The following is a 22,981-nucleotide window of genomic DNA, read 5'->3' as shown; positions in this document are numbered from 1 at the left end:
TGGACTTGGGCTTCATGAGGTCTTGTAGTGTCTTTTGCTTTTTGACAGGCCCGGCTGTGAGCGAACCCTTGGATCCCTCATTGGATCTCTGCTCTTTCGCAACGTCTGCAGCTCCGTCGACCTGCGGCGGTGGCTCGCTAACGAATGCATCATTCTCTGAGACAGATCCATTCGTGGTCGGTGTATCACTCGTCTTCGTGAAGAATGGGTGCAGCATCCTCTCGCCATTCGTGGCCAGGAGCACTTCTGACGCTGCCATACGATATCATCGAAGCGAAGGGTGGAGTGTGTGGGTATGTTGTGGAGTGGCCATGAAGGAGTGAAGACAGGCGATGTTTCTACTCGTCCGTCGCCTAAATTGAAATCGAGGGGACGTGACGTGACGCGCGAATTAAGCTCGGAGCTTGCGGATCTTCCCGCAGAGCCGCAATGCTCCAAATTTTGGGCGGACTTCAGAAAAAGTTACTGATCATTTCCAGTCCATGTCAACATCTTCGCAAGCTATTCGTGGGAATGTCGAGTCTCAGCATAGAGGCGCCTTATACGGTCGCTTCGGTGCCGAAGCCACTCGATCAGATCCGGGGTCTTTCATATGCTGCGCCTGTACACAGCTTGCGCAAAGGCACGAAACGAAAGCGACATGAGATTGCTGTTGGAGTCGACGGCGAGGGAGTGACCATTCACAATGTGTGCATGTTCTGCGCCAATGTATTCTTTAACCACGACTAATATGATCAACAGGTCCAAAGCCACAGTACCGTCGCTTCTTACGCCATTCCACCACAATGCTACCTCTGCTGCCCACCATGTTCGATTTACAGCAAGGCGACGCCAAATGGAGGGCTGCAAAGGCAGACATTCCTAGCGGTGAAGGATGGTGCAGACAGTCCGAAGCGACGACTGCTGTCTTTCACGGAGGCTGTCAAGAGCAAGAAGTCCGAGAACACGGAGTTCGCGGGGTCCAAGAAGAGCGAGTGCAATCTGCGCGAGGGCGAGGTTGTGAGCTTGGACGTACTAGTCGCCGAGGACGAAGCGCAATCATCAATCGTGATCAGCTATAAAGACGGATCCGTCGGATTTGTTGCTCGTGACCTCTCGAGATTACACTGGGATTCTGGAAAACCGATCAAATCGGGCGAGGATTACGAGGTCGAATACAGCACCGTGGTTCCAATTGATTCTGCTCGGAGAGGACTTCTGAAAGGCCGTGCGGATATCGTTGCTCAGCTGGACGCCATGACTGTGCCCACGAAAGCCTCTCAGCTGCTCTGCCGAGTGTTTCGTTCGGGGTCGAAGAGAGGCCTCGAGCTATATGCCCTGCGGAACCCCGATCCGGGTCAAATCCAAAGCGCCACCGGCGCATCGCAATTTCTTACTTCGTACTCGTTACCGGGAGGCCAGCATCATCCCAAGCAATCGCCTCATTTAACCGACCTTCACGCTTCTTCTGGAACGCTATGCCAACTGCTGGACGAGAAGCTGAGTCTCTACGATCTCTCCGGAACCGTGCCGCAACTTTCCATGACCCTTGGGAGCAGGTTGGCGCCGATCACTAGCTTTGCCAGGCTCTCGAACTCGTCTGTCCTGACACTCACACATGGCACTGCCACGATCTACGAAACGTCTTTTGGTTCGATCCAAGCTTCGATCTCCTTGCAGTCGTCATTTGCTGCTGGCGAAGTTGGCAAGAAGCGGAAAAGGAGCGAGGATGTAGAAAATGCTCCGTTATTCCAAGCCATCTCTGCGTTTCCAGACGTTGGTTTGGTCCTTGGCTTAGATAGCCAAGACCTTGTCGCCATCCAAGTTCAAGGGCTATCGCGGGATCGAAAGTCTGTCTCGGCACCGGCTACGTTGTTGAAAGATGTCTTGGGCAAAGGCAGCTACAAGGAAACCCGCAATCAAGAAAGAGACTCCAAGAAGGTCAGGAAATGGGAGGAATGGACTGCCAAAGTTGACCGACTAGTCGCTGCGGATGAGATTGAGGCCCTGGAGAACCTTGTGGCCAACGAGAAGAAGCTTGGAAGACAACGAAAGATTGAGAAGCTTCAAGATGATCAAGAGGAGAGCGCTGCCGAAGATGTTGATGCCACAACGTATGAGGAGATGTGGCCGCTACCAGAAGCATTCGACCCTCAGGATGTGGACAAGCGAAAGGCAATGTACTTGCTGTCCAAGATTTTCGGCCGTGGAAGTGGACAGGACGGCGCCCTGCAGATCCTGATCCCGTCGCTGAAGCTCCTCGAGTGGCTTACGCTTACCGGCCTGCTTTCTGTGACACATTTGAAGAAGGCTCTCTCATCCAACGCTAGTGGGCTGGCCGCAACTCTCAACCCCGGCGATGTGATGACGGCGATCAGAAAACTTGATGACGACTTCCAGTTGATGCACGACCTGCTTTCGCTCCCTGTACATTGGGAAGCGGCCGAGGTGGTCCAAGCCTTACGACTCGTGATCCAGTCCTTGAATGCGCCCGCCCAACAACGGCAACAAGAGGGACCTCTGGCTCTACCGGCCCCAGCACAACCCAATGGACATCCCACCGCCGACAAAGACGTGGAGATGACAAACGGCGACGACCACGAAATCGAATCCGAATCCGAACTCGAGCTCGCAGCGGTAGAAAACGAGCTGGACCTCGTCATGCACGCCTTGGATGCCGGACTGGAAGTTAAGAGCGACACACTCCGGCTCATCACATCGCGCCTGCACGCGTTCCCGCCCCGCTCCATCACCACGCTCATGCGCTCCATGCTGTCGCAGAGCGAGATTGTCTTCTTCATCCACATTCTCCGCATTGAACTTGCCGATGGCGGATGGACGTCCAGCTACGTTGCCGCCGACGAGACTGATGAGCAGGAAGGCATTCTCCGAGGTCTGGGCGAGGATGAAGAGAGTCGGCCGAGCGATGGCGCGATCAAAGCCATTGGAGATTTGCTGAATTGCGCCGTGGATGCCATTGGGACTACTGGGTGGTTGGTTGGACTAAGCAGCGCTGCTCTAGCCACCGACGAGCTAGTCGATAGCTTGAGGGCAGAAGTCAGTGCTGGGTTGGACGGGTGCTTCCAGGCGAAGAAGCTTGGCATCTGGCTGAGGGAGCTGGAGAAGAATGTCGATCAAAAGGGCACCAACAAATTCCCCGGCCGTGTCATACAGGTACAAGAGGACGGACTTGAGGATGCAAATGTCGCTTTGCTGTCTCTTGAGCCTCGAGGGGGTGTGGCGAAGATAGCAAGCGGCAAGAGCGCGAACGACAAGAGGAGCGTAAAGGCGCGAGCGAGGGAGAAGAGCAAGCTGGTTGGGAAGTACTCGTTCGAGAGGATACGCATCTAGTCGGGTTCCTCACCACCTTTCAGGCCGGGTCATATCAGCGCGTTCATTTATCATTCCATCATCATCCGTCAACCTCCCAGGCCATGCCTCGCAATGAAGGCCATCAAGGCAACCAAGACCCCAGATAAGGGTACAGCCACGGCGCAAAAGTCCACAGCAGTCCTTTGGGCACAATATACGGCAACCAAGGCTCCACCCTCGTGCCCTCCCTCGCCGGATTCACCGTAACATCCACTCCATCCCACCTCCATTTCCCCTCCACACCTTCCACCCCACCATCATCCCCAGCAACCTCCACCATCGCCCCCGCCAAATCAACAAAGCTCAGAAACCCCGGTTTGAGCTCCGAAGCGAGCACATGTCCATGCGCCGCATCGTGCGTCAGCCCGCCGGGCTTGACGTACACCTGCGGAATCCAGTGGCTCTCGGCGCGCATCACGGCCTCTGCTTTCTCCAGGTCGGTGTAGATGTGATAGAACGCGAGGTGCACCATGCGCTGCATGATCCAGGGCGCGCTGGCGCCGAAGAGGCGCGGAGTGACGGAGGCGGAGCTGATGACGACGAGTTTAGGGATGGCAGGGGCTTTTTCATTCGCTTGCGAAGAGGGAAGCAAATTCTTCAGCGCCGCGATGATGGCTCGCGTCTGCTGCTGCGCTACCTCGCACCCGGGTACATTCTCCGACGCGGCGGCGGTCAGGAAGACGGCGCGGGTGTCTTTGATGCACTGCGCGAGAGCGGCGGTGTCGTCTAGCCCTGCTTCGTAGATTGTGACGTTGGAGGCTGAGGCGAGGTCTGGGTGTGCTTTGAGGAGTTTGGCTTTGGTGCGCACGAAGCAGTGGATTTCGACGGGGGGTTGTTTGGCGAGGAGGACGGTGAGGATGTTGCCGCCTATTTGGCCTGTGGCGCCTAGGATGGCGTAGGAGGGCATTGTTGGGAGTGTAGTTGTCGTGGGGAAATGAGACTTGGTCTGAGGTTGGAGGGTTCAGAGATGGATGGGTTCACTCAATGGTTGGTGGGGTTGAAGGTGTTGTCTTTATATACCTTGATCTATCTACAGCATTGACGTCCATGATGATCCCAGCCTTGTCCATGACGCGGGACCAGCGCCCGAAACCCGAGCGATCGGGCTTTTCAATGCCGATGCGGCAACGTCCAGCTTCCGCCATCCGAGCGCGTTTGGACTTGACATTTCACTTGCTCGGCCCAGGCTCTCCCTGGCTTGCGTACGATTCATGGGGTATCATTGGTCATTGGCTATACTACGCTAGCTAGGAAATGCCCTTCGGAACATCGCGCGTTCCGTGGAAATGCAGACTCTCGAACGCGACACGCTTCCTCAGCAATGCAATCCCTCAAACACGCACGCTTCCCGTCTGCTGCTGATGCTGATGAGCTGGAGGGTGAGGCTGCGATAGGTGCACCTGTTGCGACTGCTGGTACGCAGGCGGCTGGATGTCTTCGTCGTCGTCAAAATCCTCAAAGGCCGTGGCAGGCGGTGGGTCGTTGATGTGGTAGATGCCCGACTCACGATTGCGTCGCCTCGTCGCCGCATCCACGCCAGCCAAATTCCGCTCATCTGCGTGCGCGCCCTGCGGCTTGTACTTCTTATCCAGCTCCACTTCCAACAGACGCAGATTCCTCGTGTTCGCCTTGAACGCAGCATCGGCCAGATCGCCAACAAAAGGCACCAGACCGACCAGGAAGTCTGCAATGATGTTGATCATCATGCGAGTCTTCACACTCGAACTCAGCCCGCCCTCGACCTTGCAGCACTTCTTGTAGACATTGAATGCGAGGAAGGCGCCAATTGCGTCGCCCAGCTCGGGGATGATGCCGATGACGGCCTCCCAGCCGAAGCGGATGCCGAGGAAGTTGAACAGGCACATGTCGAGGCGGTAGGCGGACTTGCGCACATCGGCAAGGATGTTGGCGTCGTGCTCGGGAATGTAGGCGGGCACCTGCTTCTTGACCTTTTTGAATTTGCCGGGCTTGCGCGGGTCTTCGATCATGGCGAAGTAGGGGTCCTGTGAGGGGGGTGTTAGTGGGTGAGCGAGTGAGGAGGGAGGTGGCTGGGTTGGAAGACGTACATTGCCGGTCTCGACCTTCTTGCCCTTGTATTGCTTCATGTGCTTCTTGAGCAGCTTGTTTGCCGCGTACTTTCCCACTGCTTGTGCCATGGTGACGAAGGGTGGAGGCGGGAGGAGTTGGAAAGATGTGGAGGAGAGGAGAGCAGCGGCCTAAATAGTAAGGCCAAGGGTCGTGCTCGGGGGAGATGGGTGAGACGCCGACAATAGCAACGTCGAGCCAATTGGTATGCGTTCCGCGTTCCTGAATGCTGAAACACGACACCCGCGACAGCAGCGCTTGGAGATCGGCGCGGCTGTGTTGTCGTATGGCTGGGAGACGAAGCAATCCAAGCAGGCGCGGATGCAAGAGATGCTCGAGATGGAACAGTCTCAAGGGGTCGAATGAGGGCAGGTTGTGTGTGGAATGCATCGGTTTGCGACACGGCGCGCGGCCAACTTTTGTATTCTCTGTTGATCCGCGTGCACGTCATGGGTGATGTGGCGCAGCGCGGTGGTGGCTGCGTGGCTGTGCAGGGATGTAGATCAATCGCCGTGGCTAGAGCTGGCTGGCCTGAGGCGACAACGCTATTCCCCTTACGTCCAGCTCTGTGACTTGCGCGTTTCGCGGCCTCAGCATTCGCAGACTGCACTCGAGGCCCGGAATCCATCATACTTTACCAATCTTCTTTCACGAGATCCTTGATGCGGCCTGTGACAAGTACGGCCACTGCTCCCCCTTCGACTCGCGCTTTTCCCACTTAACCCATGGGACTCGACAGCCTCCGCTGAACCCCGGGAGGTCCTCCTCCAACTTTCCTCCCTATTGCTGCCGCCCATCGATATTGGCTGCCTGCTTAGGCCTCGAAGATCTGCAACTGATCTAACGAGCGGAAGAGTCGAGTCGAGTAGCAATACAAGAGAAAGATGAAGGGATGGATACGGTTAGTCGGGGTGCTGCTGCTGCAGCTGCCCTCGAATGCAGTTCAGGCAGTGGAAATGCAAATAGTATGCTGCCACATCCACCTCTCTACATCCACGATACCCTTGTACTGAAGCTCAATCGCGACAGGACCAGAAAGAGGCAACCCGACAAGTATGTTCGGGCATGTACTCCCGCAAATCCTGGGGCGGCAACAACGACCCTTTCATCCTCATCAAATTCCTCAACCCCGACAGCTTCAACGCCGTCGACCCCATCGTGAGCCTGGTGGTGTTTGAGTGGCATGACATGACTCTCCTCGGCATGCCTATCCCCAATTCGGATGCAGATGCCGTTCCGACAGTCTGTATCCCAGGAAAATATGTTGCGACAGAGCCAAGGCTGATGAGACGCAGATGCAATATGTCTGCGACAAGTACGCAGTCGACGACGGTCTTTGTGACAAGAGCAAGCTTGGCGGCTTCATCCTCAAGCCCAATGCTACCGACGTCGCCCAGTCGCAAATCATTTCCCAGGCCATCCACCTGCGCGACCCTCCCGTCGTCAACTACCCCATCAAAAAGACCGGCTACTATTGCGTTGGCACCACCCCATTCAGTAACGAGGATTACAATGGCGTGGTCGAATTCCGCAACGCCTTTGGCGAGCTCCCGGCCGCTCAGATCGCAAAGTTGCCCTTTTACTCCGGCATCACCATCGTCTATGCCTTCTTGGCCATGGGCTGGGGCGCGTTATACTTTTTCCACCGACGCGACATCCTGCCCGTGCAAAACTACATTACCGCCATCTTGGTCTTCCTGGTGGTGGAGATGTTCATGACCTGGCTCTTCTACGACTTCCAAAATCGCCACGGCATGAACGCCGGCGCCAAGGCGTTGCTGGTGGTCGTCTCCATCCTCAGCGCCGCCCGCAACAGCTTCTCCTTCTTCCTCCTGCTCATCGTGTGCATGGGCTACGGCGTCGTCAAGCCAACTCTAGGCAAGCAAATGACCTACGTGCGCTATCTGGCAATCACCCACTTTGTCTTCGGCGTCATCTACGCCGTCGCCTCCCTCTCCGTCACCCCCGAGAATGCCGGCCCCCTCATCCTCCTCGTCGTCCTCCCGCTCGCCGCCACCCTCACCGCCTTCTACATCTGGACGCTCAACTCCCTCAACGCCACGACCAAAGACCTGGTCGCGCGCAAGCAGACCATCAAAGCCGCCATGTACCGCAAGCTGTGGTATTGCATCCTCACCAGCATCGTTGTCATTTTCGTCTTCTTCTTCGTCAACAGCTGGATCTTCGCCGGGCAGGGCGACGAGGATTTCGTGCCGAGTCATTGGAAGGGCCGGTGGTTCATCCTCGACGGCTGGCTGAATCTCGTCTACTTTTTCGATGTGGCGTTTGTCGCGTATGTGTGGCGGCCGTCGGCGAATAATCGACGATTCGCCATGTCGGATGAGGCAAGTTTTACCTTCCGGGAACGTATTGTTGGTCAAACTAACAAAGTGGACAGATTGCACAAGATGACGACGGCTTCGAAATCTCATCGCTCCGTGACTCGATGGATATAGATGACGATGCGGAAGCTATGAATGGCTATAAACGGCCTGACGAAGAAGCGGGGTACAACGGACGGCTGAACCGTGACGCTTCACCATTGCCGGCTCCCATCCCGCAGAAGCCTATGCCGCTGCCGCGGGAAAGTTTGGAGGGTGAGACGATCTTTGCTGTTGGAGAGGAGGACAGATTCAGTGATGAGAGCGATGGGGATGATGAGGGTGGCGCTCTGGGGAATGAAAGGAGTGGGATCATGGGCAGGAAGCGGGATTAGGTGGAGGTCAGCTATCTTGTATTTGAAAAGGCTTGTAGAGGAGAGGTTTCTGCTGCTTAGGAAAGAAATGCTGTATTATTAGCGTGTTGATGGTTGGATACCTCTCAAGCCTTCATCCTAGCAACTGAATACTGCATGCAGCCAGCCTTCTAGAACGCCGGATGGTCAGCGCAGCACGCAGCGGTCCCGCTTTCTTCCCACTTCACCCCACTTTCCAACCCCAGAGCCATCCCTCTCGAGCTCGCCTGACCACGCCTCCAACTCCAAGCCAAGCCGTCGCACACTTGGGTCCATTTCGCTGTCATGCGTAGCATTCATCTTTCGTAAGCATTGCTATCCAGGTAACCCCCTGTCTGATCTCTCCTCCTTCTTCTACGATCCTTCCTACATCCTCTTCATCTTCATCCATCTAGTCCAACGTGAGCTATACCATCCCATTCACCATGTCGTGTAAGTGCACCTTCCACCGCCCAACACCCCCCAGCTAACCCATCCCCAGCAAAACACTTCATCAACGACCCCACCCACCTCGTCCTCTCCGCCCTGCACTCCATCACCCTCACAAACCCCACCACCGCCCTCGACCGCACGAACAAAATCCTCTACCTCCGCCCAGACGCCCAGCCCAGCCCGCAAGTCTCCCTCATCTCCGGCGGCGGCTCCGGCCACGAGCCCTCCTTTGCCGCCTTCGTGGGGCCAGGCGCTCTCTCCGCCGCCGTAGCAGGCACCATCTTCGCCAGCCCGAATGCCGACCAGGTGCGGCGATGCATTCTCGAGCGCGTGCAAGCTGATCGCGGCGTGTTGGTCGTCGTGATGAATTACACTGGCGACGTGCTGAATTTCGGGATGGCGGTGGAGAAGGCGAAGGCGGCGGGGTTGAGGGTTGAGATGCTGGTTATGGGCGATGATGCTGGGGTTGGGAGGTCGCAGGGGGGCAAGGTTGGGAGGAGGGGAATTGCGGGGACGGTGTTGGTGCATAAGATTGCGGGGGCGTTGGCTGCGAAGGGGGCGGAGTTGGAGGAGGTGTATGCTGTTGCGAAGCTGGTGGCGGAGAATACGGTGAGTATTGGGTCGAGTTTGAGCCATGTGCATGTTCCTGGGCGAGAGGCGGGGGAGGAGGAGGAGCTGAAGAAGGATGAGGTGGAGATTGGCATGGGCATTCATAATGAGCCTGGATCGGAGAAGTCGACGGCGGATCTGAAGGGGTTGGTCAAGACGATGTTGAAGTACATGCTCGACCAGAGTGATAAGGACCGCGGGTTCCTCGAGGTAAAGTCGTCGGACGAGACGGTGCTGCTCATCAACAACCTCGGCGGCGTGAGCGTGCTGGAAATGGGCGGCATCACGACGGAAGTGGTCGAGCAGGTGAGCAAGGACTACGGCATCAAGCCCGTCCGCATCATCGCCGGCACCTTCATGACCTCCCTCAACGGCCTCGGCTTCTCCCTCAGCATTCTCAAGCTCCAAGACACCGGCAGCAAACACTCCCTGCTCGACCTGCTCGACGCACCCGCGGAGTGCACTGGGTGGTCAGCAGCAATCAAATCCTCCACCTGGACAAAGCCCCCAACCCAAACCCTCGACGAAGGCCACGGAGCAGGAATAGAAAACAAACCGTGCGGCCTCCAAATCGACCCGCAACTCGCCGACAAAGCCCTCAAACACGCTCTTGAAAAACTCATTGCCGCCGAGCCAGAAGTGACCAAATACGACACGGTCGTCGGCGACGGCGACTGCGGCACAGGCCTCAAGCGCGGCGCCGAAGGCATCTTGGAGAAACTCGGCAGCGACAAGCAGGCCGACGCCGCGCTATACCTCGACGCCATCACCTCCGTCGTCGAAGATAGAATGGACGGCACGAGTGGCGCCATCTACGCCATTTTCCTCAACGCGCTCGCGCACGGTCTGAGAACACAAGCCTCCTCCTCTTCGCAAAAACAAGCAGACGCAAAAGTGTGGGCCGCGGCGCTGCACGATGCCCTGCAGGCTATGAGCCGCTATACGCCCGCGAAACCGGGTGATCGCACGCTGGTTGATGCTCTGGCGCCTTTTGTCGAGGAGTTGGGGCGGAGTGGGGATGTGCGGAAGGCGGCGGCGGCGGCGGACGAGGGGGCGAAGAAGACGAAGGGCATGAAGGCTAGTCTTGGGCGGACGGTGTATGTGGGGGGCAGTGGGTTTGAGGAGGTGCCGGATCCTGGGGCGCATGGGTTGGCGGTGTTTTTGAAGGGGTTGGCGGAGGGGTTGGAGTAGGGTGGTGAAGTGAAGACTCGTGGGTTTCGCTGAGGGGTGATTTGCATTGCAATCTGGTTTGGCTGATGTTGACGAGAAGATCTTGATTGAGAGGAAGATGAAATCTGACTGGATCTGAGAAGTAGTTGCTTGAACGCTCCGGCATTCTTTCTTGCCGAGTATCTGAGAATCACACTCGTGCTTCGATGAGCCTCGAAGATAGCCTGACCGTAAGGCATGCAGCTATACGCCATCGTAAACGCCATTCCATGCTCGTCAAATGCCATGCCACACACCCATCCGCGCCTGACGCCCATGAAAAGCCCATGCTCTCCCCAACCCCACCCCACTAACTGCTCAACAGCACCAAAATAACACTATCCCCCCTCAAAAACATCTTGCTAATAAACCGATCCTTATTGACGGGGCGTCCCTTCTTCCCCTCCGCATTCCGCGGCGTCTCCGTCCACATCTCCTTCACATTCTCGAGCACCATGTTGCAATGCCGGTCGAAGGCCTTGACGCGCGCGAGCAGTTTGCGGTTGTTGCGGCACGAGATGACGACTTGCGTGTGGTTGCGCACGGCCGTTTGCAGGAGGGAGAGCGGGCCGGAGGTGAAGTCGTGGGTTTCGAGGAGGGTGAGTTCGTATTCTGTTAGTTCGTTGCGGGGTTTGCTTTTGCGTTCTCTGTTTGGGGGGGAGTGGTGTTAGAGTGTGGTTTGGGGGTTGGGAGGGGGGATTGCTGGACTCACTGGATCTTGGCGTCGGGGGTGGCCATCTTGACAGGAGTGGGAGGTGATTGGAAGGCCTCTGGATTTGGCGATTGTGCGGTGTGGTTGTGTGATGGAGTGGTACTTCTGGCTGGTGAGGTTCTCAGACTTTTGCGACGTGTGAGGCTCGGGCCGGCTAAACTGCGGCGGCACGCGGATTGGCCACTTAGAGTTTAGGATTCGTCCGCCTCCGGACGCGAATGCGAAGCAGCGCTCAGCTTGCCCTTTCGAGTCACTGTGAAATGCAACATGGTCGTCCGTTTAGGTAATGACAATCTATGCATCCATCCGGCTGACGTGATGGTACGAACGAGGCCAAGAAGAAGCCAAGACTAGAGGAAAGATTGGGTATAAGAAGGCAGATGTACGACAGATCTTGGATTTGCAGCAGTTACACATCAATCCCGCATACCGACTTTCCTACAAACTCTTTCCAATTCACCACAGTTGCCTTTACATCACTATGGTCCACGTTGGGTCAGTTATTGAGATCGAGGCACCGCCTGAACGCGTGCGGGAAGTGGTGCGTGGTCTTTTGATATCATTGTCTGCCTCAGTCCCGAGCCAACTAACCCATTCACAAGTTTCTCGACTTCCCCAACCTCCCCCAATGGACCACATTCTTCAAATCAATTACGGTCGTTGGCCCGAAGCAACCCATGGAGCTGGCTAAAGGAGACAACGTCAAGGTTGACTTTGGCAACATGACAATGACCGCTCCGATCGAGGTGCGTTGTAACAAGCATGCCATATCATCTTCAATACGCTGACACGTGACGCGACTGCAGGCCAATACTCCGCGCCTCTTCAAGTGGGCCGGTGGAATGTGGTGGCTCTTCCTCGGCGTCCACTCGTTCAGCTTCGAGCCGAGTAAGACAACTCCCGGCGGTACAACTTTCACAAACTCTGAAGAATTCACCGGCCCTATGTCTTTCACCATGTTGAAGATGAAGCCCTTTTTCGGGCAACAGACCGAGACGAACTTTGAGAAGGTGTGTCACGACCTGAAGAAACGAGTGGAGAGTTTGGAGGCGGCAAAGTCGGGGGCACAGTAGCGGCATTTGGCATAAGCGGCGCATCATACCCAAGGGACGGAGTTCTGTACTATTTTGCCGTAATGTTCAAGCGAAGTGGGAAGGCGGGAGGAGAGCAATCCGATGTAGCTAGAAAATAGAGTTTGGCACTAGACGCCCGATCGATGCGAGGCTGTTGCTGGAAGCTCTTCGCGTCCTTCCCGCGCGTTATCTCCCCGTCTTGTCTGGAACCACTCCACCACACCACCCTTTCTCCCTTCACTTCGCGTTTTCCTCCCCAGCAAACTCCCTTCATCTTATGACTCTTCACTGCACATGACCTTTGCTTGCATCAAGTTGGCCCTCACTGCTTGTTCGTGCCGGGTTTGCCCTTCCTAGGCCTCACATCCTCAGCATCGCATGCCTTCGTCCTCCCCCGCCGCAGCATGCCCTGGCACGACCGGTAGCCTCCAGCCTGGGTCGTCCAGGCGACTACAAAGCGGGCTCACCCTTCAAAAGTCAACTTAAACCTCTACACCAACCTCACGCACGATGGATTTCGAGGATGGAAGTGGCGGGGACATACCTACGCGTCCCATGCGTGTCAAAATACTCTACACCTTCGACCACGACAGCAAGACCAATTGTCTTGCACGCGTGCCCGACGTCCTCAACATCCCCGCCGTCGCGATCGAGGAGGGCAATGAGGTGGGCGTGATTGGGCTGAAGCAGTGTCTGCACGCCATCACCTCCGCCTCCCCCGAAATCCTCTCGCGTCTCTCCGATGGCGATTTCACCATCTACGCACACGACTACAGCGAAAACGACACGCCTCTCGTCGGCCAAGGACTCTTGTCCGTCGCGCTCGCCACCGCCACCCCGACGTCTCAACAGAGCACCATGATCACAGGACGCGTCTGTGCCAACAAGCTCGCGTTGTTTGGGAACGGAGTGAAGGAGACGCTGGAGGTCAAGCTGCGGCTCACACCGGTCCACAAGCCCACAGGCGGCGACATGACCAAGAGCATGGATGGCTCGCGTCCGATGAGCCCAGCCATGTCCGGTGGCTTCGACCCAAATGCATGGAACAACACGCAGCAAGGCAGGAATCGACAAGACCTCGCCGACTACTTCAACTTCGACACGTTCAGCAGCGACAGAGACATGGCCATCGTCGACGACCTCTTCAGCCTGGAATCGACTAGCAGCGGAGGCGGAAGTGGCGGACAGCAGCAGGTGGCGGGCACCGCTGAGACCCCGTCGGACCCGGCCTTTGCATTCAACCCCGCTTTTTCTCACAGCGCGCCAGGCAGCCGAGCGGCAAGCCCAATTATCGCTCTGGATTCAAGCAACCGTAACGACGCCCTACGTCATCACAGCTTCTCTGGCAATCTTCCCAACTTCCCCCCGGAACAATCTCGGCCCGCGAGTCGCGCTAGTGTGCGAAGTGAATGCCAAACTCCCGTCCATCAACGCCAAGCCTCCGCCCCCTCCCTTCCCCAGCCCACCGCCGTGCAGCAGACAGAGGTCTATTTCAACGAAGATGGCCAGCCTCGCAAGCGCGCAAAGGTCATGCAGACGGACTGGCGCGGAAGGTCGTCGTTCGGCTCCAAGTCGTCCGACCTGCGTGTCACCGCCGCCACCACCGCATCCATGCAGATGCGTCGTCCCATCGCGAAACGTGCGAGTGCACCCGGAAGCAATCTTGAGCCACCGCCCCGTGTGCCCACGCCCGTCCCGCAACGCACCGTCATGCTGCCGCAAGGAGCGCAACAAGGAGGTCCGCGACGAAGCTTATTGCGACAAGCCTCTACTGCCGATTCAGACTTTATGTCCGACTTCGACAATTTCTCCGATGCCATCATGAGCTCGCCAGAAGAGGAGTCGCCTGGCAACAGCATCAACGCCGACGTATCCCCACAAGAAATTCCCTCGTCCCCGCCCGTCTTCTTCGGCGACATGCCGCATCAGCCAAGCAGCCCTGGCCTTCCAAGTCTGCCGCCCTCGCGATTTGCTGATAGTGGATACATGAGCGAGCGTGGCCTGACCAGCAGCAATGTCATCGACAGTCTGGAGCGTGACGAAGATCGAAGTCCCGATGCTCAGGACTATGAAGTGGCCACTCAATACCGCCCGCACAAGCAGCAGTCCCGTCCGATCATTAAGACTGAGAAGGTGGGAGGCTCGCCCGCCCCGCCGCCGTATCCGAGTGATCCGGCTCCATTTGACTTGAACATTCAATTCGAGACGCCTGGGGACATGACTGAGCTGCCGCAGAAGATGCTGCGAAACAGTGTTCCACCGCGCAGGGAGGGCAGTCAAGGGTATGTGCATCCTCAGTAACGTGGAAACTGCTTTGATCAAAGTATGCTGATGCTTGTCCTGCAGACCATCGCAAGTTATGAAATCCACGGTCACAGCTCCTTCCCCTGCGTACCTCACGCGCCCCAACACCCCAGCGGCAGCGTTTACGCCATTCGAGCAGTCGCATTCCAGAAGAGGCTCCCTTGCACTGCCGCCGAATGCTGCTCCGCCTTCTTCCGATCTGCCAGAGATGTCGCAAAAAGCTGCGCCGAGGAGACCATCGGTTCATCGATCACGCACGACATCAAACGACTCCGAAGCCGGTTCGCCGGCGCCGAGTGAAATTGGAGGACGCCCGAAGGGTCCGACACGGTCAGGTTCTGGAGCGCAGAGGCGGAAGAAGATGATCTACGACCGCCTGCACGATTCCATTGCAAAGGGCGAGGCGCCGCAGTTTTGCGTCCACTGTGGCGCCATCGAGACCCCCACCTGGCGCCGCCTTTATGTGAAGGAGTGCACCGGAAAGCCATCACCGCTTGATGAAGCTGAAGGCGAGGGCGAAACGATTGGCGTGGAGGTCACGGAGACTGACAAGGAAACTGGCGAGCCCACGAAGTTCGTGATTCGAAAGTCTATGAAGAAGACGAAGGATAGCTTGCCAGGCCCTGGCTTTGAGGATGTCGTGCTCTGCAATCCGTGTGGACTTTGGTTCAACAAATTCCGCAATATGCGCCCACGATCGAAGTGGACGAGGGTGTCTGGCACGCGGAGAAGTAAGAAGCAGAGACAAAATGAGAACGGGAATGAACCGGGCTTGTTTACCGACAGCATGGAGCCTGGCTCAGATTCATACAACGCGGACCGCGGCGCGACTGAAGATAGGGAGGCATCTGGAGAGCGACAGCTTCCTGCTGAAGGCAGAGCCGAAGCCAATCCACCTCCCGTCACCAGACCACGAGCAAATAGTGTGCAGGGAGAGCAACAACATCGAGGCGGCGAGCAAGGGAATTGGAAGGCATCCCGGATGGACGCAAGAGCCGTTCAGTCCAGTCCAGGTGGCTTTCACGGTTCGCAACAATCGCCGATCGAGATTGAAGATCTCACGCCGAAACCAACACGACGCCTACTTTTCCCTTCACCACGGCGTGAAGGCGAGATGGGCAAGAGTCTGGAGGAATCCCACGCCGACTTGAGCGGGAAACCTACGTTCTCGCCCAAACAAGGAATGGATCTAGACTTTTCTCAACAACACACCAACGTCTTTGAAGCGTTCACAATCGGCAAGGAAAACGTTGCGCCGCCTCTCAACGGCGCAGACGACGATTTGGCATATCTCTTCGAAGGCTCGCCCGGAGCTCTCTTCCGCACTCCCTTCAAAACTCCCTCCAAACCCACCCCAAGATCCACCACCCACGCCGACGCCTTTACGACCCCCCAAAAGTCCAGCCGCAAACGCAAACCCCTCTCCCCCAACCCCAACGCCGCAAACCACGACCACGCCGCCATCAACGACTTCATGACTTCCCCCGCCTCAGCGCGCTACTGGTTCCGCACAACGCCCAGCCGGCTCGAACGCACTCCCGGCCGCGTCAGCGACGACGAACACGACATTTCGCCTTGGTCTCGCCAGTTGGCGCAGATGCTGTCGGATGCGAACGACCCTGTCGCTGCCGCGCACGGCGATGCGCTGCTCACGAGTCCCAGTCGGCAATTTGATTTTAGCGATTTGCCGACGTTTGAGACGCCTGGGCGCTTGACGCTGGGCGATGGGAGTTGTGATTGGGAGGGTTTGGAGGGGATTTTGAGCAGTGATTTTGCGTCTTATGAGGATGCGGTCGAGCATGAGTCCGGTCCTAGTAGCTGAAGCATTCGCTGACGTAGAAATCACACCAAGCGCGTATGAGTCCTGTGTGCATCTCCCTCTCTTTCTAGATTCCAACCTCAAGCTTGATGTTCCATCGAGCGCCATCCTCCCATGATGGCGCTCGGCAGACATCGCAAGCAACATGCTGCCCCACCTTTCACGTGATCTCGCAAGGTAAGTTGCCCCGCCCGGGATCTTTTGCTCTTGCTCGCGCGCCGTTTGATTTGAAGTTTCCTTTTTTCTTGGCTGCAAGAGGAGTTCACGTGCGAGGCGCAGATCCTGCTCAAGCAGGATTTTGCCGCAGATCCTGAAACGTTCACGTTCGCGGGCTTGGCGGCCAAGTGAATTGAGCAAGTGAAGCTTGTGGCCCGCGAGGCTGTGGGAGACAGGTATGCGGCTTGCGATTGATATCGTGGCATTGAATGGCTACTACCATGGCGAAAGGCACTCCAAAAGCTGGGAGCACTGTACAATTGCTACAACGGCCTTCTGATGCTTTGGAAGCACTCAATTGCTGCTGATATGGGCGATATGAGGTCAGTCGTGGTGCTCGTCTTCCACACCCAGGCACACACTCCCTCGGGCGCGCAACTTCACTTCCCGCACGCTCTCGCGCAGGGCGAACATCACCTCGCGCTCTGCGTCATTGAAACGGTGGCGTTGCTGGCAAGATCACCTGGATGGCTGCAAACGGGGCACAGGAGGATATATATTTCCTTTCCTCCGCCGGTTTCTTCCTCTTCTTCTTTCTTTCTTCCTTACACCTTCGACACCACCACCATCGCCGTTGTTGTTTTTGCGTGAGAGAGCACTGGGCTAATTCTTCTTCGACAGGGCGCACATCAGCCTTGTTGGCTACAATAGCAGGTCTCTTATTGTCACCGATCCGACAATAGCAGCCGCCGGTCACCATGCCGTCTTCCAAAGCCATGGTACGACTCCTCATGTCTTCCATGCTCTAAATACATCCGCTGACGTTCTAGCAGGCCACCGCCATCAAGCCCAAAGGCACCAAGCTGCGCCTTATCGAGCTTGACCCTTCCACCCGCCAGGTGAAGACCATCATCGAGCTCGACCGCAGCAAGTACGTCCGCTTGACGAGGTTCCAGAGTAACGAAATCGCCAAAGTCTTCCGCTTCCTCGACCTCCCCGCCGAAATCCGCCACATCATCTACAACCATGCACTGTCCCTCAAAGGCGTCGAGACCTTCTTCAACAACTACTATGCCCAACTCAAAGACAAGCCCAAGGGTGCTCTGATCTGGCCGCGCCTTCATGCCCGTCGTACGCCGACCATCCTCCTCCTCAACCGCCAAATCACCAGCGAGGCTCTGGCTGAGCTCAAGCGTATGACTGTCCGCTTCGACCATGGTCTCCTCGACATCTGCGGCATCAGCAAATCCAACGGACCCATTTCCCAAGCCGCCCTCCGCAACATCGGCACCATCGTCATCTCCACCAACGGCCACCCTACCCTCGAGGGCAATCACAAACTGCGCTCGTTTTTCGGCTACACCAATCTCCTGACTGGCTTGTTCAAAGCGTTGAAGGGCGCCGATCACCAGATCAAGAAGCTCGAGATCGACTTGTCTGACAAGGGGCTCGGCGTGCATCTACTCGACTGCTGGGACTCGCCGATCAAGTGCGACTTTCGTGACTACCTGAAGCATGCGCTTGGGAAGCTTCGCGGCGTGCGTGGGGTGAAAGAGGTGGTGTTCAAGGGGATCGATGCGCAGTTTGCCCGCGAGCTGAAGTTCTGGATGCAGAAGAAGCCGTTTGAGTTCCTTTTTGATGTCCCTGGCGAGCTGCGCAACTGGATTTACGAGTATTGTGGAGGTCAGTTCTCCCACTCCTGCTCTGCACAAACAATTCGCTAACTTTGTGCTTTCGGGACAGACTACTCGAGCATCACCAAGAAGTTCAACGACACCGTCATCGCCTGGCCCGACACTTCCAAGCCCTGCCCCTTCCCAGCTCTCTCGACGCCCAACGTCCTCCGCCTGAACAAGCAGATCGCTCGCGAGGCCGCATCCTATTTCCAAGGCAAACCGCTCAACCTCAAATTCCCCGGCCCGGAGATCAAGTTGTAAGTCACGCAAACACCCACACATATCCAACCAAGCCACACTAACAAGTATTCAACTAAGTCCCCCCGACCACCGCATCCCCAACTTCACCAGGTTCATCCACGTCGACACCGTCTCGAAGATCCAGAAGCTCGCCATCACCATCGACGCCTGGCAGTGGATGTACTGCATGCGCGCCTTCATCGAGCAGCTCGGCGCCAAGCACAGCCTGAAGGAGTTCAAGCTGCACTTCACCGACCCGGACAAGGACGCGTTCCTCAAGGCGCAGACGTACAAGTACCCGGATGGCGTTCGTGCGTTCCTCACTTCCCCCTTTCGTCCCTCTTCTTAGTTTGCTTGTTGGACATGCTGACTGATTGCTTGCTGGCGTAGTTCACGACATCTTCGCCGACCTCGCGACTATTCGCGGTGTCAAAGTGGTCAGCATCACGGGCGACTTGCCGGCTATCTACTCCGATGCGCTGGCGGAGACGATGCGCTTGCCGGCTTCGGTGACGACGCTTCCGGTTTTGAAGGCTATTCGTGGGAATGGAGAGGTGGTGGATGCTGATTTGGATGAGGATTAGGGTGTGGATTTCCTCTTGATCTGCTTTTCACCGCTATCAGAGAGAAATTTCATGGAAGAGACAGGATCCATTCCAAAGGGGGAGGTATGGGAAGAAGAAGGTACTATGGAAAGGACAGGACTGAAGCGGCCTGGCTGAGATGCATGGAAAAGTGTCCTTGGATGCTTGATGAGCTCTCGTTTGGCCCACACGTCTACGATACTCTGGCGAATGCCGCTCACAGGCTCAGACCGGTGAGATTCTACGGGAGTTGATGCGAGCATCATGAATTTGTCTGTCCTTCGGCGACACACTAGCTAGCAAGATGCGCACTACTACTCTCTTCTCTTCACAAACTGCAATATCTGCTCTCAACTCATATCAAAATCAAATTCCTGATTTGCCCCTCCGTCTTCTCCGCCATTCTCGCCGGTCAATTCTCCCACGCCAAAATCCGGCAAATCAAGTAGATCGTCAAAGGTAGTGTCCTGCGGCGGTCCGGCCTGTGAGTTATTGCCATCATCCCCAGTCGCGTTATATGTCGGCAATGTAGAGTTGAAGATGTCGTCGAAATCCATGGTTGCGTCCTGCACGGGGGCGGTATTGGCGTAGTCTTCTAGGCCGGGGAGCAGGGAGGCGATGTTGTCATCTCCAACGGGAATTCCGCCATTGGCGCCGGCGAGACTGTTGGCGAAGGCGTCAAAGTCAAAGTCATCGGCGCCTGTATTGGTGCCGTTTGGATCGCCGAAGTTGAACTCGGTTGCGGCGTTGTCCCCGGGCTCGGCGGAGACGGGACCGCCGAAGAGGTAGTCCAGGTCGGGAGTGTTGGAGAAGGTGGTGGAGTCTGGGGGAGGATCTTGCGTGCTCTCGTCTTTGGATGGTTGTTCACTGTCCTGGGTTTCGGGCTGAGGTTTAGAATCGGTAGGTACATCAGGCTCGGGAGCGGGTTCGGGTTTCTCCTCAGGCTGCTCGGCCTTCGTCTTCGGGCTCGTCGAAGGTGGCTCATCAGTTGATGTCGGTGCAGGTTCCGCCGTTGGTTCGTCTTTGACTGCACCGCTCGGCGACGCATCGGCAATTTTGACGTCTTCCATTTCGTCACCTGCTAGAGTTTCGCTACTTGGTAATTCTTCTTTCTCCAGTGTCTCCGAGGAAGGTGCTTCAATCTGAGGAGCATCCTTCGGGGTCTTGGACTTGTCGCGATACAATGCAAGATCACGCCGCATGACTAGTTGTGCCATTTGCTACCAAGACGATGTTAGCGGGCCAGAACGAACCACACACTGTCGTGGTGAGGCGTTACAAGTTCTTCTTCCAGTTCGTCCAAAGCGGCATGGAAGCGCGCATTTGCATCGGGCAGAATCTTTCGAAGCCGCGTCATCTGGGCTTGCGGAGTACTTTTTGACGAGCCATTGGCCGCTGCAAATATTCGGCCGGTTTGTTCGAGCTGACGGAGACATTAGCAGTGGAAGGGGGGGACTCGGGAGAGACGCGGCATACAATCCGATTGACTTCGGTCTGGAGTTGCTGCAATGCTTGCTCATGGTTCCCAGATGACATGGCGCGGTATTGAGGGGATTTCCGGCATGCAGAGCGCCTCTAATGGACAAGTCGAGGATGTAGTGCAAGCGAAGAGAGACGTGGTTGTCGGCGTGCGAAAAGAAGGTTGACAGCCGCTGGATTAGAGACAGCCGCCCCGCTTCGGGCCGCGGGGGCCGGCCGCAACCTTGACGTCCCGCCGGCGCTAAGCAGGTGTCGCCCACCAATTTCTTTCCCTCTCGCCCACTCCATCCGCCCTCGACCCTCCTCGCCCTTCCGAGACACACCCAGCGAGCCGCTCCTCTCTCCTTCCTCTCCTCTTCTCTTTCCTCTTCCGCATCTCCTTTGTCTGGCGCTTTGCTTGCTGATTCCCGCCATCCCGTTCGGTGTTCTTACGATTCCTTCCGACGAGCCACGCAAAGCACCGCTGCCCTCTGCATCTCAACGCACTCGGCTACCATCTTCTTCTGTACACTCGGCAACCTCTGCAGCTATCTCTGCTCGCCTCAGCTAAGCCTTTGTCAAGCTTGTGTCTCTTTGTGCGTTCAGCTGTCCGTTGCCCGTCACCATTCCGTGCTCTCCACAGACCTTAACTCATACTTCCTTACAGCGGTGCCCTTTCCCCCTCCGCATTTCGAGCCCCTCCTCTCCTTTCTTCCTCTATTCCAGCACTCGCACACCATGGCCGATCCCAACAACTCCAACTCCTCGCACCCAACCCCCGGCAATAATCATCCCGGCTACGAGAATGGCTCGCACGCTCAAATGCCTCCGCCCCTGAGCATTCCACAAAATAACAGCACTGTCGGCCCCGCTCTCGGCGGAAGCGGTGTCTCTTCGCCATCCAGTGGGGATGCGAGTCGTGCTGCTCCCGAACCGAACAAGCGCGCCCTGTACGTCGGTGGACTCGACCCCAGGGTTACAGAAGACGTTTTGAGGCAGATCTTCGAGACGACGGGACACGTGCAGAGCGTGAAGATCATCCCCGACAAGAACGTGAGTCTACAATCCAACATATGATGTCAGGAAAGGAGACGTGCGTTCGCATGTTACCAGCTGCGTGTGGTTGAAATCCGCACCCTACAGCTACTCCTCGCTCGCAACCGCTCCGTCTCCTTTCCTTTCTCATCAAACGGTCAACATGTCTGAGCTGAACCCGCTGACACCTCCCTTCATCCAGTTCCAAGCCAAAGGCTTCAACTACGGCTTCGTCGAGTACGATGACCCGCAAGGCGCAGAGCGCGCCATGCAGACCCTCAACGGTAGACGTGTGCACCAGCAGGAGATTCGTGTGAATTGGGCCTATCAATCCAACACGACATCCAAAGAAGACACGTCCAACCACTTCCACATCTTCGTTGGCGATCTCTCCAACGAAGTCAACGATGAGGTCCTCCTCCAAGCGTTCTCCGCGTTCGGCACCGTCTCCGAGGCGCGTGTCATGTGGGACATGAAGACCGGCCGCTCCCGTGGCTACGGCTTCGTGGCTTTCCGTGATCGCGCCGAGGCCGAGAAAGCCTTGAGCTCCATGGACGGCGAGTGGCTGGGATCGCGCGCCATTCGCTGCAACTGGGCCAATCAAAAGGGGCAGCCATCGTACGCGCAGCAACAAGCCATGGCTCAGATGGGCATGACGCCCACCACGCCCTACGGCCACCACACCTTCCCCACCCAAGGAGCGCAGTCGTACGAAATGGTCGTTCAACAAACCCCTCAATGGCAGACCACTTGCTACGTGGGCAATCTCACTCCCTACACGACTCAGAACGACCTCGTGCCTCTCTTTCAGAACTTCGGCTACGTCACGGAGACTCGCTTCCAGTCCGACCGCGGCTTTGCCTTCATTAAGATGGACACGCACGAGAACGCGGCCATGGCGATTTGTCAACTTAGTGGGTACAACATCAATGGCCGTCCGCTCAAGTGCAGCTGGGGCAAGGACCGGCCCCCTACCGGCCAGTTTGATGGGTATTCGCCTCCCTCTCAGCCCCAATCGGCCTATCCGCCCACCCCGCAGACCTTCTTCCCTCAATACGGGCAGCCGACCGCCATGTCGCCTCAAGGTGAGCCTTGCCCTCCCCGCCACCCCGAGGTCGTGTTCAATTTGCTAATTGCGTCCGCGCAGCTGCCACACCAGGCGGTCAATTCTCCCCCTCTCATCCGCCCCCGGGCAGCTGGCCTTCGGCAATGACCCCTCAATCCATGCACCCCAATGCCGGCAGCTGGCCTCAAACCGGTATGCCTCCGCAGAGCGCCGGCGGCTACGCTGGCCAGCCTCCTGGCGGATACATGGGCCAGCCCTCTGCTCCTGCTCCCTTTGGCCGTGGCGGGTATGGTGGCTACTAAGACTCGATGCCATGATGACTTCAGTCCCGCATTCCTTGGCGTAGCAATATTACATGCAACGCGAGGGAGATGTGTTATGGTTGCTAGACCCTAATCTCAGTCTGGATCATCGTGTGCATTACTCGGTGGATTCCAT

The 22,981-nt window shown here is 56.9% G+C and overlaps 11 protein-coding genes across 11 annotated transcripts; 7 read left to right on the top strand and 4 right to left on the bottom strand.

The window, feature by feature from the left end:
* Positions 1-513: 513 nt before the first annotated feature.
* BDY17DRAFT_321102 (uncharacterized protein) lies at positions 514-3,330 on the top strand (the record flags this gene model as incomplete). Its single annotated transcript, XM_033736557.1, has 2 exons — positions 514-687; positions 742-3,330. 2 exons carry the CDS (start codon positions 514-516, stop codon positions 3,328-3,330), a joined length of 2,763 nt encoding a protein of 920 aa, XP_033592862.1.
* Positions 3,331-3,433: 103 nt separating this feature from the next.
* Positions 3,434-4,258, bottom strand: BDY17DRAFT_307804 (uncharacterized protein; the record flags this gene model as incomplete). The annotated part of the gene is made up of 1 exon (XM_033735144.1): positions 3,434-4,258. One exon carries the CDS (start codon positions 4,256-4,258, stop codon positions 3,434-3,436), a length of 825 nt encoding a protein of 274 aa, XP_033592861.1.
* Positions 4,259-4,510: 252 nt separating this feature from the next.
* On the bottom strand, positions 4,511-5,843 carry BDY17DRAFT_291215 (uncharacterized protein). Its single transcript, XM_033732631.1, has 2 exons — positions 5,418-5,843; positions 4,511-5,354 (listed from the first exon to the last, which is right to left on the bottom strand). Exons 1-2 carry the CDS (start codon positions 5,505-5,507, stop codon positions 4,683-4,685), a joined length of 762 nt encoding a protein of 253 aa, XP_033592860.1. The 5' UTR covers positions 5,508-5,843; the 3' UTR covers positions 4,511-4,682.
* A 171-nt stretch (positions 5,844-6,014) lies between these two features.
* On the top strand, positions 6,015-8,249 carry BDY17DRAFT_291211 (lung seven transmembrane receptor-domain-containing protein). The gene is made up of 4 exons (XM_033732630.1): positions 6,015-6,401; positions 6,466-6,678; positions 6,732-7,781; positions 7,835-8,249. Exons 1-4 carry the CDS (start codon positions 6,321-6,323, stop codon positions 8,150-8,152), a joined length of 1,662 nt encoding a protein of 553 aa, XP_033592859.1. The 5' UTR covers positions 6,015-6,320; the 3' UTR covers positions 8,153-8,249.
* Positions 8,250-8,595: 346 nt separating this feature from the next.
* On the top strand, positions 8,596-10,402 carry BDY17DRAFT_321098 (Dak1 domain-containing protein; the record flags this gene model as incomplete). The annotated part of the gene is made up of 2 exons (XM_033736556.1): positions 8,596-8,602; positions 8,652-10,402. The coding sequence occupies 2 exons, from the start codon at positions 8,596-8,598 to the stop codon at positions 10,400-10,402; spliced, it is 1,758 nt and encodes a 585-aa protein (XP_033592858.1).
* Positions 10,403-10,730: 328 nt separating this feature from the next.
* BDY17DRAFT_321097 (uncharacterized protein) lies at positions 10,731-11,158 on the bottom strand (the record flags this gene model as incomplete). The annotated part of the gene is made up of 2 exons (XM_033736555.1): positions 10,731-11,067; positions 11,133-11,158. The coding sequence occupies 2 exons, from the start codon at positions 11,156-11,158 to the stop codon at positions 10,731-10,733; spliced, it is 363 nt and encodes a 120-aa protein (XP_033592857.1).
* A 70-nt stretch (positions 11,159-11,228) lies between these two features.
* BDY17DRAFT_291203 (uncharacterized protein) lies at positions 11,229-12,426 on the top strand. Its single transcript, XM_033732629.1, has 3 exons — positions 11,229-11,673; positions 11,735-11,878; positions 11,939-12,426. Exons 1-3 carry the CDS (start codon positions 11,614-11,616, stop codon positions 12,203-12,205), a joined length of 471 nt encoding a protein of 156 aa, XP_033592856.1. The 5' UTR covers positions 11,229-11,613; the 3' UTR covers positions 12,206-12,426.
* A 289-nt stretch (positions 12,427-12,715) lies between these two features.
* On the top strand, positions 12,716-16,331 carry BDY17DRAFT_307798 (uncharacterized protein; the record flags this gene model as incomplete). The annotated part of the gene is made up of 2 exons (XM_033735143.1): positions 12,716-14,487; positions 14,552-16,331. 2 exons carry the CDS (start codon positions 12,716-12,718, stop codon positions 16,329-16,331), a joined length of 3,552 nt encoding a protein of 1,183 aa, XP_033592855.1.
* Positions 16,332-17,038: 707 nt separating this feature from the next.
* Positions 17,039-18,706, top strand: BDY17DRAFT_74558 (uncharacterized protein). Its single transcript, XM_033738677.1, has 4 exons — positions 17,039-17,263; positions 17,318-17,383; positions 17,441-18,167; positions 18,228-18,706. The coding sequence occupies exons 1-4, from the start codon at positions 17,243-17,245 to the stop codon at positions 18,419-18,421; spliced, it is 1,008 nt and encodes a 335-aa protein (XP_033592854.1). The 5' UTR covers positions 17,039-17,242; the 3' UTR covers positions 18,422-18,706.
* Positions 18,707-19,286: 580 nt separating this feature from the next.
* On the bottom strand, positions 19,287-20,601 carry BDY17DRAFT_74435 (uncharacterized protein). The gene is made up of 3 exons (XM_033738676.1): positions 20,461-20,601; positions 20,264-20,407; positions 19,287-20,204 (listed from the first exon to the last, which is right to left on the bottom strand). The coding sequence occupies exons 1-3, from the start codon at positions 20,518-20,520 to the stop codon at positions 19,335-19,337; spliced, it is 1,074 nt and encodes a 357-aa protein (XP_033592853.1). The 5' UTR covers positions 20,521-20,601; the 3' UTR covers positions 19,287-19,334.
* A 579-nt stretch (positions 20,602-21,180) lies between these two features.
* On the top strand, positions 21,181-22,690 carry BDY17DRAFT_246840 (uncharacterized protein; the record flags this gene model as incomplete). The annotated part of the gene is made up of 2 exons (XM_033730759.1): positions 21,181-21,495; positions 21,680-22,690. 2 exons carry the CDS (start codon positions 21,181-21,183, stop codon positions 22,688-22,690), a joined length of 1,326 nt encoding a protein of 441 aa, XP_033592852.1.
* Positions 22,691-22,981: the final 291 nt, after the last annotated feature.

This window comes from Neohortaea acidophila, assembly GCF_010093505.1.
Source record: "Neohortaea acidophila strain CBS 113389 unplaced genomic scaffold BDY17scaffold_2, whole genome shotgun sequence".
Classification (NCBI taxonomy): domain Eukaryota; kingdom Fungi; phylum Ascomycota; class Dothideomycetes; order Mycosphaerellales; family Teratosphaeriaceae; genus Neohortaea; species Neohortaea acidophila.
Note: the sequence above shows the minus strand (reverse complement) of the source record. Positions and strands in the feature narration are given on the sequence as shown.

What these genes read in the sequence shown, in the direction of transcription:
- BDY17DRAFT_291215 (XM_033732631.1), bottom strand. Translation starts at nt 5,507, where the DNA reads ATGGCACAAGCAGTGGGAAAGTACGCGGCAAACAAGCTGCTCAAGAAG. An exon ending in AGAAGGTCGAGACCGGCAAT is followed by an intron (nt 5,355 to 5,417) that starts GTACGTCTTCCA and finishes CCCCCCTCACAG; the next exon opens with GACCCCTACTTCGCCATGAT.
- BDY17DRAFT_291211 (XM_033732630.1), top strand. Translation starts at nt 6,321, where the DNA reads ATGAAGGGATGGATACGGTTAGTCGGGGTGCTGCTGCTGCAGCTGCCC. An exon ending in ATGCAGATGCCGTTCCGACA is followed by an intron (nt 6,679 to 6,731) that starts GTCTGTATCCCA and finishes GATGAGACGCAG; the next exon opens with ATGCAATATGTCTGCGACAA. An exon ending in GATTCGCCATGTCGGATGAG is followed by an intron (nt 7,782 to 7,834) that starts GCAAGTTTTACC and finishes CAAAGTGGACAG; the next exon opens with ATTGCACAAGATGACGACGG.
- BDY17DRAFT_291203 (XM_033732629.1), top strand. Translation starts at nt 11,614, where the DNA reads ATGGTCCACGTTGGGTCAGTTATTGAGATCGAGGCACCGCCTGAACGC. An exon ending in CTGAACGCGTGCGGGAAGTG is followed by an intron (nt 11,674 to 11,734) that starts GTGCGTGGTCTT and finishes CCCATTCACAAG; the next exon opens with TTTCTCGACTTCCCCAACCT. An exon ending in CAATGACCGCTCCGATCGAG is followed by an intron (nt 11,879 to 11,938) that starts GTGCGTTGTAAC and finishes ACGCGACTGCAG; the next exon opens with GCCAATACTCCGCGCCTCTT.
- BDY17DRAFT_74558 (XM_033738677.1), top strand. Translation starts at nt 17,243, where the DNA reads ATGCCGTCTTCCAAAGCCATG. An exon ending in TGCCGTCTTCCAAAGCCATG is followed by an intron (nt 17,264 to 17,317) that starts GTACGACTCCTC and finishes ACGTTCTAGCAG; the next exon opens with GCCACCGCCATCAAGCCCAA. An exon ending in GATTTACGAGTATTGTGGAG is followed by an intron (nt 18,168 to 18,227) that starts GTCAGTTCTCCC and finishes CTTTCGGGACAG; the next exon opens with ACTACTCGAGCATCACCAAG.
- BDY17DRAFT_74435 (XM_033738676.1), bottom strand. Translation starts at nt 20,520, where the DNA reads ATGTCATCTGGGAACCATGAGCAAGCATTGCAGCAACTCCAGACCGAA. An exon ending in AGACCGAAGTCAATCGGATT is followed by an intron (nt 20,408 to 20,460) that starts GTATGCCGCGTC and finishes TGTCTCCGTCAG; the next exon opens with CTCGAACAAACCGGCCGAAT. An exon ending in ACGAACTGGAAGAAGAACTT is followed by an intron (nt 20,205 to 20,263) that starts GTAACGCCTCAC and finishes TCGTCTTGGTAG; the next exon opens with CAAATGGCACAACTAGTCAT.